Source organism: Branchiostoma lanceolatum, chromosome 4 (genome assembly GCF_035083965.1).
Source record: "Branchiostoma lanceolatum isolate klBraLanc5 chromosome 4, klBraLanc5.hap2, whole genome shotgun sequence".
Taxonomy (NCBI): domain Eukaryota; kingdom Metazoa; phylum Chordata; class Leptocardii; order Amphioxiformes; family Branchiostomatidae; genus Branchiostoma; species Branchiostoma lanceolatum.
In genome coordinates, this window is record NC_089725.1 from 3,725,458 (window position 1) to 3,739,780 (window position 14,323).

The 14,323-nt window shown below is 40.4% G+C and overlaps 1 protein-coding gene across 2 annotated transcripts; it reads left to right on the forward strand.

Moving 5' to 3' along the window:
- The first annotated feature begins 2,707 nt into the window (after positions 1 to 2,707).
- Positions 2,708 to 13,763, forward strand: LOC136432260 (calmodulin-beta-like). 2 transcript variants are annotated; one of them, XM_066423357.1, is made up of 7 exons: positions 2,708 to 3,233; positions 3,950 to 4,021; positions 6,215 to 6,358; positions 11,764 to 11,979; positions 12,212 to 12,268; positions 12,441 to 12,510; positions 13,185 to 13,763. In XM_066423357.1, the coding sequence occupies exons 1-6, from the start codon at positions 3,122 to 3,124 to the stop codon at positions 12,500 to 12,502; spliced, it is 663 nt and encodes a 220-aa protein (XP_066279454.1). In that variant the 5' UTR covers positions 2,708 to 3,121; the 3' UTR covers positions 12,503 to 12,510; positions 13,185 to 13,763. The 2 variants fall into 2 exon arrangements, with proteins under 2 accessions (XP_066279454.1, XP_066279455.1); XM_066423358.1 differs by lacking the exon at positions 3,950 to 4,021 and having other exon boundaries at positions 2,720 to 3,233.
- Positions 13,764 to 14,323: the final 560 nt, after the last annotated feature.

The following is a 14,323-nucleotide window of genomic DNA, read 5'->3' on the forward strand; positions in this document are numbered from 1 at the left end:
TCCAAGTTCATCATAAGAAGCGTTGTTGACTTTTCTATGAGGGGACCGAAAATCCCGGCTAGATCTACCCCGGGAAAATGAGTCCCCTTCCCCTGAATTCCCTCAATGGACAAATGCAGAGACTGTTGTCCGACGTCCCTGAAACGTTTATATTTTTGTGTTAAGAGCATCAACTCAAGTTAAAGTAATTTAAGAATAAAGTATTTTTCCAAATGCATCACTACTAGGAGAAGAGTTGTTGACTTTCCTATGAGGGGACCGGAAATCCTGGCTACCCCGGGAAAATGTGTCCCTGCAATGGCCAAAAACTGATACTTTTTGTTGATGAAACGTTCATATTTGTGTTTGTGGACAATGTCCGTCCCACCTTCTTACAATTCATACATTTGGCATTAAGTATTCAATTCAAAGACAGTGTTTGTGGATGATATCTATGTCTTTGGCCCTGTGGGCCTTCGTACTTTTTAGGCCACGCCCACCATGGATTGGGGACCGATTTTCCTGGGGGACCGATAATTCCTGAACACCGGCAAGAAATGGGCCGAAATTCCAGAAAGAGCACTACCAGAGGCTTGTGACAAGTTATTGTTCACGTCTTCATCAGAAAATCGCATCTTTTAGATATATAGGGGTGCTGCAAGAAGTACTAAAGACACACCCTCATGGGGGGTTGAATAATTTTGCAACCTGCTTTTTGTGTGAAAGTTTTAATTTCGGATGGACTATGAAAAAAATCCTGACTTTTGTTGTGCTATCAGATTGTAATAACATATCTGTTCATCACTTATATGATTTAGGAATATTCTGCAGTTGTTAAGTTTCTCAATTTGCCAAAATGTCCAAAATGTAAGGGGGGGTGAATGATTTTGCATGCAACTGTATGAGGATGACAGGATACTCGGGGCTAATCTTAGTAATGTCCATTGTTGTTTATATGGCCCTGACAAATATAACTTTGCCCACATAAAAAAGATCGAGGCTTCTTTAAGCTGCATGCCTTCGATTATTGTGTCACGCACTAACAGACACGCACACATATACAAACAAACAAAGAAACAAACACACGCACATATACACAGACATACAAACATACACACACACACGCACACACACACACATACATACATACACAAACACGCAGACAAACACACGCACATATACACAAACACAAACACACACACACACACATACATACATACACGAATACGCAGACAGACACACGCACACACATCTATTTTCATGACCATCACTCAGCATCTACAGACACCAGCCGTCCTGTGATTACCTACCGGTAATTGAGCAGGGCATGTTTGAAAATATATGAGCGTAAGGCTTTGAAGGACTCCCGTGTTTCTGTATGTCCCTGACTAAAAGGCAATCAAGCACAACTTCTAAACGTAATTAAGGCAATCGCCTTTAAAATTTCGACATGCTCTATATCAATTTCCAAAGTCACTGGAACATGTATGATGGCTGGTTAATGTTTTTAACCATTGAACAAGATTGCTTGCTTGCTAGTAGGCTGGCTGGTTTGCTTGCTTGCTTGCTTGCTTGCTTGCTTGCTTGCTTGCTTGCTTGCTTGATTGATTGATTGATTGATTGATTGATAAAAGGACAGCGGGCACCGTTCACAATCGTCACATTTCACTAGTATCGACGATACACAGACTTTAGGAGGACCATTTTTTCGCATAACAGCAAGGAGGAAGACGCCAGTTTTGTGCAGTAAGTAAGGCCGTAAGATTTTATACACTCACACCGGCAAGGACCCTTACTAGTTTAAATAAGTGTGGTGGGTTCTTGAACCTTCTCAAGATGTGGCTCTCGTCTAACACCGGACCTCCGGCTTTACATCCAGTTCGAGGAGACGTCCCTAACCGAAGCTAGGTAGTCATTTCCACCTCAGTCGAGTGACGAAATAGGTGTTAAGTGCCCTTTCCAAGGGCACAACATCGGGGCATGCTCGGGATACCAACCCAGAACTTTTAGATTCTAAGTCTAACTACAAGACTGCCGGATTCCACACTTTCCCATTAAGAAGGATATCAGGAAGTATATGAAAAAATTGTAGTGTTATTTACCGAATACGTCTTCAACTATTGTAACCTTACGCAGGGCACATCACCGAACTTAATGCACGCCTTAAGCCCTCCAAGGAAAATGGATTGAGAAGTTGGCAATTTCCCGCCTCTTTGAGAGGCCGTTTCGTGACAGGTCTGAGACCGTGATGGATGACGAACTCTCCTAAGACTCAGTCTTAGTTAAAACTTGTACAAATCAAGTGGTTTTATAGCCTGGTCGTGAAATGTGTCACAGACTTTGTCACGTACCGTGCGAAAATAATCCCTCATTGAATTCTAAGTGAACTTGGGAAGTCAGGTGGGTGCCGTACGATTCATTTAGTATTCAGAACGATCAGACCTATCAGACTGCTAACACGGACCATCAATTTCACGGTTTGTTTCGTCGCGCTCAGCGCAGTCCTGATGAACTCTCTTTCCTGGGTAATAAACGGACATCTTCACCTTAACAGTATCCTTTATACATACGCTCGTTGTCAAGACCCTTCTTCAAAACTTTTTAATGTATGTTTTAGGTAGACTTACTTTCATATTTGTACATAAACAAACATCATATATGACAGATTTGTCAATGAAATGTCCCTTTTGTGGGAATAGTCCTTGTCTTTACTCTAGCATATTTGCTTCTTGCTGAAAGTGTGAAACAGTCTTACCTGTCTTTCCCATAGGCCCCTTAAATAGACCACTTGAGAGCAGTGCGCATGAGTCATAATGATACACGTGGTTCCCGCGAAATTCCCTGGAAACGTTTCATAAGTCGAACTCCCCTAGTTCTCTCCCATCGCTGATACAGATGAAAGAGCGGCGCGGAAGAGCGTAACCCATCAGCCCTGATACACGTTGACAACGTCTTTATCTTGATTAAGAGTGTCTACCGAAATGTAAAAAGAGGACAAGTCGTGACACATCTTTTTATCTTCGGATTTAGAGAGTTCTCCGGGAGTTGTAACCGCAGATGCTCGGAAGGTGTTCGGCGTGGTTCTGTGTCAGAGATGCCTGTTTAAAGAGTGCACTCGGCGGTGTATCATCACCCATATAGTATGTGGTGTTGTTACTGTACGCAGGATGACGATACCGGATCCTATGTTTCACACTCAGCTACTCCCACCCACAGCGATAGCTTTGCTGGGTTGTCTGAATCTCAAGTACAAGGTATGTCGGCCTCTTACCACAAGTCAAGTTAAAACTATGTCTATTCTTTTGAATATCACATCGCGGAAATTCATCCAAAGCAGAGGGACAACTGGATTTCCATTTTTTTATCAATGTCGTCAATGTACCAGCCTCCTCGGTCTTTACATGGTGCTGACTTCATGACTGTTGTTAAGTTAAGGAAGGCAGCTGACGTGAAAATCCATCATTGCTTTGTTCTTGTTCTTATTGCTTTATTGTTTGTTCTTATTGACAAAATGACGGTGTCGGAATGCATTGGATGATTAAAAGAATTAAAAGAATCCATGCGGCAAAGAAAGTTTAAGTTTGCCGTTTGACTTCAATTTGATTGATTTATCGTTAAATGGTTAAGTGGATTCGATAACGTATATGGCTCCATGGATATGAATTCGGGAGATGAACACCCGCTGTCACAGGGGATGAATATCTGGTACAAACAGTTAGTCAAGTTCTTTGAGGGGACGTTAAGCCCTCCGCCTCCCCTGGGGCGTTAAACCACTACATGTTAAAGAACAACCGCACGCGTCCATACGTACAGGTGTTCGCCCAAAGGTGTTGGCCATATTCCCCACGGCGTTACTGTGAGCTCTTCTCTCCTATTACTCAGTATCATATACATGTGATATGATATTTATCACATACCTCTAGTAACGTAGTAGATAGCCTCTGGTAACGTAGTTTCATTCACCATACAGTCTTGCAGAGTTCAGAACTTGGCAGTACCAAATCCTGCCAATCCATATCTTTCCTCGCCGCCTCAAACAGAGGTATGTGTTTGATTATCGTTTCATAGAAATCTTTTTTCCGCATAATAGTTGCAATTATTAAGTCCCTCAAACCTTTGAGTATGTAGGTTCCATGAGTGCAATGTAGCTTCTAATCATTACAACCGTGTATATAAGACTCACTTTGCCAGCAAAAGTAGAAATTATCAATTCCACATGATTGATTTTATTAAACATTGATTTATTTTGGTTTCCTATGTATGTGTTTGTTTCTTTACTCAAGGTTTCTTTACTCAATATTTGCCAAAGATGCAGCATGTAAAATTAACGTCTGGACCACAATCTATGGAAGAGGTACATGTTGTGTACGTGTGACAATGTAGATTTGATTAAGGTTTATGCAAAACCAAGTCATTTATTTTGTCACGGATTCGCATTAGTCGTGTAAGGTTCAATTGTTCCTGACAGCCACTTCCGTCCGACGAGATTAGTGTAGATTATGGCAATCACATAATGGAGAAATAACCATCGCTCTCTGTTATCCGAGGAATTTGCAAAAAAACAAAACATATCAGTGTGACAAAAGCCTCGGTGCTCGTCACTTTGTACTTCGTCGGTCTCTGAGGTATGAATCGACGTTTTTTACGGAAAGGCGGCCTACTGTCATCTATTTGAGATCGGCATATGAACGCTGAGTCTTTTGCCAGAAACAATGTATGCAGATGACCACTTTCGCAACCCTCCACAATTTTCCCAACACTAACTTCGAGCGAATAAATCGTATCTATGGAGAGACTTAATCAATCTAATCAAAGGCGGGTGCGTCAAGTCGTCGCAATGGCATGGCGGGAATCAAAAGCTCGCACAACCGGAAGCACTCAGAAGAGGCAGCCGAGACGAAATGAATTGGCAGGCTCTACAATTTACTCAGCAGACAGCTTGCTTAGTAGGAAGAATAAATTATAGTTCATTGTATACTGGGTCGTCTTTCACTCACACTTGATATGCGTTTGAACGAAGTATATGAATTAGATGTGGGTGTACCGAATATGTAATTCTAGTCATATGCCTTACTCCACAAATTGATATACGTGTATACCTACCTTTTGATTCAAATTTGATAGTTGATTCAGATATATTACTCCATTGACGCACTTCGTCGGTGTATGTAACGCAAGATGTACACAGTAGACTAGTCATGACCCGCTGGTTTTCTTGGTGCACTGTTTAGTTGGTTATACAGAACATCGTATCAAATTAAAAAGCTATGGGACGAGAGAGAAAAACTTTACTACTTAGACCGTATAGAAATCAGAAGCAATTTTGAATAAAGAAGATATGACTCAAACATTCATTAATTGTAGGACTCTAGAATAGGAAAGAGAGCGCATTCTGACCTAGTTGGAGAAATAGAGAGATTAACGAAAAGGATTCACCAGATTAAAACTGGATGCTCTTGTTACTAGAAGTAATGTAGGTACCTGCTAACGCAAAGAACTTTATTCACTTATTTATGTCACATACAGTTCCTCCTCACAGGCAATTACAACCATTCTCCAAGCAGAGGTTTCGGTCGGGAGGGCTAGGGGTGACCGCGATGGAGGAAGGGAAACGTTTAAAAAAAGCGGCCACTCCTAGCCCTTTCGACCGAAACCTCTGCTTGGAAAATAACTTAAAACTTAATTCGGCTTCAGATATTTCATGAGATTGTGGTTAAGCGCGGTTACTCAAGCATTTATGCCTTCACCTAATCAAGGGCTTCCGTTCCAGAGGTAGAGTCATTTTGAGAACGGAGCAACCGATACCTCGTACTAGGGAATTTGGTGGTAAAAGTTGTCGACTAAACTTCTAAAAAGCATACATTTTTGTAGCTACACTCGTCTTGCGATGATCAGCACATTATGAGCGTTCTTAGCTTGTACCATGTAAAATGCATCTGTATTGTGAAAATGATGTCGTACATAGATCCTTGCTGGCAGTGATGATAGTGTCGCTGAAATCGATGAAAATCCAACGACAAGCGCTAGCGTGACTACGCCTTGATGTGATAATACATCTAGTAACACTGATTTTAGCTCTCTGTACAGGAAATCATCACAAACTTGGAGTGTACCCCTCGAGATTTTTGTTCTTATCATATCGAAAGAAACAGATAAAACTTAACTTGTACGAAACTGAAACTAAAGATTCAGCGCAAACTATTCTTCTGTACTGAGCTGCTCTTTGTCTTTGCAGAGTATCGAGAGGCATTTAAGTTGTTTGACAAAGATGGCGACGGAACGATCACCATAGAGGAGCTTGGGACAGTTTTGCACGACCTGGGTCAGTTTTCCTCAGAAGAAGATCTTAACGAGTTACTGCATGACCTAGATGCAGACGGTAAGTTTTCTCCTGCCTTTCATTTCTCCAACTCTCATCTACACACGATCTGTAAAAGAATCGTACGCACAGAGAGTATGCACAGCCTCAATGCACGTGATTGCACTATACAGATCCCATCATTGAAAATTTGTTACATTTTTTTTCGTTCTAGAGAGAACCTCGCCTAAAACCTCCACCTTGTTCCTCAAACAAAAAAATTTTTCTGTATATCCACAACCTCTGATTCCTATTTCTGTTGCATTTGATCCCTTTTGTGCAGTTGTGGTCTTGTTTCTTTCACATCTGAAATCTTGGGGAAAAAGTCCTCCATACCTACACCTCCTTAGTCAGCTACACGACGTACGGTTCCTTTTTTCTCCCCTCCCATAACTCGTGTTGCCGCCCACGCGAATCTATGACGCCCTGAATACCTTGTGCTGCCGGTAGATAAGGCTTCCCCACCGGGAGCCGTCCAGCGTGAGGCCCTACGGTGTCAGATCGGCGGCGGACTGGAACCATTAATTCTTCCGTCACACTGGATCATCGGCTACGAATGCTGTAACCATTCCGCCGTTACATTGGCTATCAGTTTACGTACTAGGAGGTTTTTACGGCTTTTGAATAAAGACTTGTGTGTGCTTCTCTCTCTTTCACAAAAAAAATTAAAGGATACTTGCTTTAAAAGCTGAGGTACCAATGTTTTTGCCTGAATCCCCCTCTAGCCAATTTAGCAGTTACAGACACATGCATCTTAGGCTTAACGCTCACTTAGTTGCAAAGCCGTAATCGTATACAATGCACATTCATGTAAAATGAATTGTTCGACTAGTTTGAAACGCCTCGGTGGACTAAGTTATTGATTCAGAAGCCATCACAGGTTTGATCCACAGGGAAGCCATGCATTATCCTCGTGACAGGAAAAACAAATTGAAAACATGATATTAATTTCTTGGGTGTTTTCACGCTGTGTTTGGCATCATTAAGGTCTTTAGGTTTTTGCTTCTCAAACAAGGTGGAGGTTTCAGAAACAATTAAGTTGAATGTTTTACACAACGTTAAAAAACGTCAAGAATTTTGGGTCGTTATTTTCATCAATTGGTAGTCAAAACAGATGTGAATTGAATCAGTAGTTCATTACTTGTGGTAGAATATGAAGTAAACAATCTGAGTGAAATGAATTCGTTATATCATTCAGGGATGTTGGAGAAATAAAGATCGTTTCGTCCATGAGCTCCGGCGCCTCCGATATCTTGTCCATATGCCTGAATGATGTGTCTACAATACCGCCTGGGGACATAGCCATGACCACAGGTCACTGGTAATCCACCAAGCATCAAGGGCGGATTTCTTTTCTCCATCAATATAACGTGCAACCCCAAAACTGCCGGTAAAATATCGGTCGTGTTGGAACCATGGGAACAAAAACGTAGCGTTTAGTTTGAGTTGAGAGCAAGGGAAGAAAACCTCTATAATTATAATAATTGCTGTATAGATTGATATTGAAATGCATTACAAAAAGTCAAATGGGGGAGGGGCAGTCATAAGAAAATGAAAATCATGGACATTTTTACAAAAACACACCAACACACACACACACCGACGCGCGCGCACACACATGTCCCTACTGTTAGGTGTTGTACGTGACGTCACAGTCACCATGTTATCTGGTTGAGGCTGGAATCATAATTACGTAATTGTAATCACCTTCCCCAAGAAGGTTATGTTTTACCGAGCGTGGTTCTGTGTGTCTGTCAGTGGACACGATAAGTCGAGAATGCCAGGATGGATTGTCTTCATATTTGGTAATTGTATGTTGTATAAAATCTCGAATTAGATCAGAAAGTCCAGAAATCCGCTATATTGCATGATAAAGACTCTCATGCAGGTGGCACCTAACACGTGTCAGCTGCCAGACTGGGCCTAATATTCCCCTGCTGAAAGGTCTGTCCCCAGGTACCTTGCAGCTAGTGGCCCAAACACAAAGGGATATACAACCAAACCTGTATACAACTTGTTTTTAATATGTGGATAGCTAAGAGGCATCCAGAGCATTTTATGAGGCTTGAAACTTGAATTGAAAAACTAAAATTTCTGGTCACTCCTACACATAGCAAGTTTCAATAACACTGTACCATTACATATCGATGTCGTTGTGTGGTGAGAACTGATAGAAAATCCAAGCCCTAATAGACTGATCCTGACTGTCCATCACAATTAGCGCGGTTCAACCAATGAGAGAGTGACTGTATGGCCGTCAAATATTTGCATTTTTATGTTTTGATTTTGCATTTCTACGTTTTGACGGAGGTGGGCGGGGCTATGGTATCTACAGTATTTACGGTAGGCGCATGAAACTATAAGATTATTTTTGGGCCGTTTTTGCGGACTTTTGATAAGAAATACGAACGCAAATGTGGTAAACAGTGGCATTTATTGTAAATTTCATAAAGATTACAGCAACTACAATATTTCAAGTTTTCAAGTCTCATAAAATGCTCTGGGTGCCTTTAAGTGATATTTGATGTGGTGAAATGGTAATCATGCAAATCAGAATCATATTTGCATAATCAATCGGGACATTTCATAAACCCACTCCATTTAATGATGAGACTATCAAAAAATGCAACATTTGTAACTTAAAAATTGAAGGACATCGATAGATAAAAGTTATGCAAATGAAGACCTACTTTGCATAATTGATGAAAAATACTGTAATGCCATATTGGCAAATAGCTGGAATTTCATACTCGTGGCATTTGGAAGTTATGTGAAGGTGAACAAGTTTGAATAGAAATTATGCAAATGATGGCCTAATTTGCATAACTGATCAGAAAATGCTTGAATAGCCTGCTTGGTTAAGATAACACGGTCATACTTGGCAGCTTCTGCTATTTGGGTGGAGAAGATGATCAACTAATAAGTTATGCAAATGATAACCTTATTTGCATGATACATCTCATACACTTATAATACATCAGTCGAAAAGGTTTGGCGAAGGTATGAGGTCGTGGAACTCTAGTTACATTGTACAGATCCAAATTTACCCGCAAACTTTCAGGTTGCACCACCCATATGGTCGACAGTACTTAGATGTACGTCATAGCCACGTATGGGCCCATGAATCTTATTACGTTCCCTTAATTAACTTGTTTCATGTCGAGGTGGCTCTTCTGTTCCCTTCCTTGGTTATAAAAGTTAAGCTTACCATGCTCAAGGATCGCCTGTTGGGATTCACAGACACGCATAACTGTGCACGTTGCAGATCTTATCGAGAAGAAAATGAAGGTGTAAGGTGGACACATGTTTCCATCATGTGATGCTAACACACACATAGGAAAACCATACATCACACACAGCGTTTGAAGAATCACGTTTAAGTTGTTTTATGAAGTTGTCTGGATGACTTGAGTTTCGTCGTCAACGAGTTTTTGTTTTCTAAGTATATTTTTGTCAATTTCGTTGGGCATTTTTCATCAAATTATTGTACATATATACACAATAACGATTCTGACCAGCTTACACTATGCATGAGCTACAAACATGTTAACTATAGAAAAGTGTTTTGGGTTTCTGATCTTGATGACTGAGAAATCGAGTAACCCGGGGCAGAAAATGACTGATTCTAAATGGAAAACGATGCACATCGTAAAGTCCAATTCCTAGTCTATTAACACCTAACAGCTACAGGTGGAGACATTTATAAACGTGGCAAAGACAAACGGTTGAAGAGGACTGCTACAATCTATATGTACATCTATGAGAAGACCAACAGTGAAAGCAACTAGCCATGAGAGGAAAACAATCCAGCTTCGCATTATGAACAAGTTTCAAAAGAACCTCGTAGATATATAACAGCCAGAAGGCAAAAGTACCCGAGTCCAAAGCTTACGGCTTTAGGACTTCGACCTCTCTAAACTATTCTCTGTCAAGGATTGGGTTCATATATGCACAAGATGTTGGTTGTTTTCCAAATGATTGTTTCATTAGATAGCCATGAACAATTCTGTGAATTACACATGCAGCGCTTTTCCTTTCTTTTCTTTTCTTTTCTGTAACCAGCCGTTAAATTGATATAAACAGCCACAACGACGTGCTAGGGAATCTGGCATTTTACGCCGAAGGGCATCTTCATACCGATATAGCTACAGACCTGTACATGTTCATACAGATGTGTATCTCACAATAGTCTGGCTGAGTTTTTACCCGGATAATGCTTGTTGTCCTTGACATTTAAGAAGCTGATGCATGCAATCTAGCTTGAAGTGATGTAGCGACGTGAAAGTCAAGACATTTATTTTAACCTTATAATGATTTATCATATATGTCTTCTTCAAATGCGAAAACTTAAACTTAGCTAGAAAAAAGTTATGATATGATGGTTATGATAACGCTTTACATTACTCCAAGTGTGCACCATCCAACAATAAATTTAGAATAATCTATAACATAAGATTGTCCATCTGTTTTAAATGGAGCCGTATTCACAACGCACTTGATCCTACGCATCCTTCATATAAAGTCATACGTCATTCATGCGTTACAAAAGTAAATGACTGTTGCAGAATACTTACAGCAATCTACCGCTGGAACTAAACTACAGCCGTTTAAAGTGGATAAGACACCAATGACATCAAGATTAAGAATTTTCTGAAATTACATAAACCATAGTATCATTGTTAGATGACATAGAAATTTTCACGAAATATTCACACTTCGGATGTTATTGAACATCGAACCATCAAACATCATACCTCCAGCTTTTGATTTTCCCACCAGGTAATTCATTAATCAGTGACTTGCCCACTCATGACGTCACAATGAACATGGCAGCCAATTTAGAACTTTGCAATGCGGCTCGGAAAGAACGTCATTTTTACAAGCAAACAAAATAGATATTGTTATGTCCTTTAATTGAATGTTATCACGATGATTAAGCACTCTTTGCTCATCAAATAATCTTTTTCACAAGCCGTTGTGCAAGGTTTCGACCCGGCTGCCGTATTCATTGTGACGTCATGGGTGGGCATCAGTCACTGATTAATGTAATCACCTGGTGAGAAGATCAGATAAGGATAAAGGGCTGGATCCATGGAAGCATGGTGTGTGATGGTTCAATGTTAGATAGCATCAGAAGGGTGTGTAAAGTGCGTTGTAAATACGGCTCAATTTAGAACAGCTACTCCTATTTCAGATAATAAGAAAATGTTGTATTTTGGTGTCTTATGTACTTTAAACAGATATGTGTATGCAGCAGATTTTAAGTACAGAATCTTCGAAATATACCAAGATAATCTATTTGTGATCTATTCTATTCTGCAGAAGAGATGTATAGTATAGTCTACGTTGTAGAATACTTACATTTGTGATGCTACACTAGTCTTTACGTATAAGAATTGCACTCTGTATTTTGATTTATTTTACAGGAAATCTCACGATCGATTTCGAAGACTTCGTGGTCATTTTGTCGTCTATAATCAAAGAAGAAAACGACGAAGACGACGAGGGTCTAGCGGAGGACGATGAGAAAGACTTGAGAGAAGCCTTCAGCTTGTTTGACAAGGCCGGGGATGGTTTCATTGATGCTTCTGATCTCAGACAGATACTTAGTTGTTTTGGTCAAGATCTCACAGACGAAGAAGGTAGGATATATATATTACTGGCTACTTTGTAATCAAGAAATTTCTGATAAGCTAAAAATGATAAGCTAATAAATCATTTACCTGTTTGCTTGTTTGTTTGTTTATTTGTTTACTTGTTAATGGATATCTGATGTCTGCAATTGATGTAAAATTGACAAAAGTACGTCATGCAACGTTGGATTATTTGTAGACGTCTAATGAGCCCTTATCTTGATTTGTTCATTCTCTGTAGTTGATGAAATGATGTGTGAAATTGACCTCGACGGAAATGGCAAGATCGACTATGAAGGTAACATTTTCCCCATATTTTTTGAAGATTTGCACATTCACGTTTGAAATGTGATTAACGTAATTTTTTAGACATTCGGGGGGTGTCTAAGAGTTATGATGAAGGGACCATTTGCAGTCTTGCATCATACTGTTATTGCGAGAATTATGAATTTATAAGACCTTCATTGCAGAGTTCGTCACTACGATCTGTGAACTGGCGCAGTTTCTCTATGAGGAATGCAACGATAACTAATAAAGAAGGTAAGACTACGTCCTTCCCTCCAAACGCGTTCATACGTCTTTAATATTACGAGGGAAATTGGTTTTGTCAGAGATCGGTTTGACCGTAGATGAATCATCAGGTCCGAAATGTGGAGCAAATAATATATACAAAGAAAATGCCCAAATGATAAGATTTCTACTACGAGAGTGCTTGGATAAAGTCAGACGATCCCTTTGTTACGTTGACTTTGGTCGATCAGAACAAATTTCACATAATATCACAAAAGAAGACGGATACCCAGACCTTTCTACTTATAATGCCGAACTGTCACGGCACCAGCTAATAGAGACATGGCGGGCTAGAATTACTGAAATTGAATTCCAGCACATTTCCCAGCGGTGGTTTTACACACCTGTTGTTCTACAGTAATGGGCATTTAAGGATTATTACGAATGTCAAAATGACAGACGATCCGCTCAAAAACATGCCTTGATGGAGTCCGCTGTTTCAATCACCGTAATCACTGCTTCTGGCATCAGCCTGATACCTTATTAACGATTGGTTCTTCCCTGTTGCATCCGGCTGGAGGTTCATGGTATTCTTAAATCATATATTACGAGATTGTAAGACTATTTTTAACAAAGCTCTATGCATCAATCACAAGACAAAAAAGTTGTTCATGTATAACTTTGCTATTGCCTTCCTTTTTCAGTCGGTGTGCCTTGCTGGTCGTGGACATGATCAGTAGTAACATTCTAGAGGATTGATCGATCTCTCAGACAAACTGTTGTGGGGAGAGACCGTGTTACAATTGCGGGAATGGCAGAAAATGGTGATTGCTGATTCAGACGTGGAGAGATAATGAGGACGTTACTCTGAACGTTGCAGCCGTAGATTGGAGGGCTACCGTGAAATGCTGTTGCATTCCAAAACGTGCGCAATTTCAAAGCACACGACGGAATGGCTCCTTTGGAAAACAGGGATGTATCATTTCTAAACATTGGATGGCAGCGGTGCTGTGGCGCAATATGGAATACTCCGAACTGTGCCGCTCCTGTGGCACACAATGGAATGGCGCGTTAGGCAATGCAACAAATGCATTGATGCACATCCATCCATCACACTGAACACAATGATGTGTAGAGTGACGGAAAAGAATATTCAGGTCCCGAAAGTTGACACAGACTCCGTGGTGGTAGAACAACGTGGTTGGTTGAACTGATAGCCTCTATGTAGTAGTGCTAGTTGTAATTATACAAACTCTTCATCCATTAAACAGATAGGTATTTGACACCACGAGTATCGATTTCGTTAATTTCGTGGCTATTGTTGTACAACGTAGTTTGGAGAATACCGCTGTGCCCAGATCTCATAGGCAACACCTGTCGAGCCTTTGGTTATTGCAATATAGTGTTAAGAAGTTGTGACAATGATGGATAACGTTTAACTCGCGAGGCAATGAAAATGAACAGACATGGCTCATAGCAGTGTCCCCGACATGTATTACATGACAGACGAAATCCACCATGACATGATAGCGTCTGGATTCTTGCCACATGTCGAGATCCTTCGCATCTTACAGCTCAGTCGTCTGAAATTAGATTCATCAGCTGGTTTGGCAATACAACGAGAACATTCACTTTGTAATATCAAAACGCATTTGATAAAGTTTTTATTACCGTTAAGTCTATTGATTATAAAGATCGAATGAGAAATCAAAGCTTATCAAACCATCTGTAAACATTGTAAATGCACAGATCGTCTTTCCCGTGTTTGTTCCCGTTGTTAGTTGACACCTTGTGGCAGGAGGCGCTTACTTAAGTTTTGGTAAAGTTGCTCAGATGACGTGAA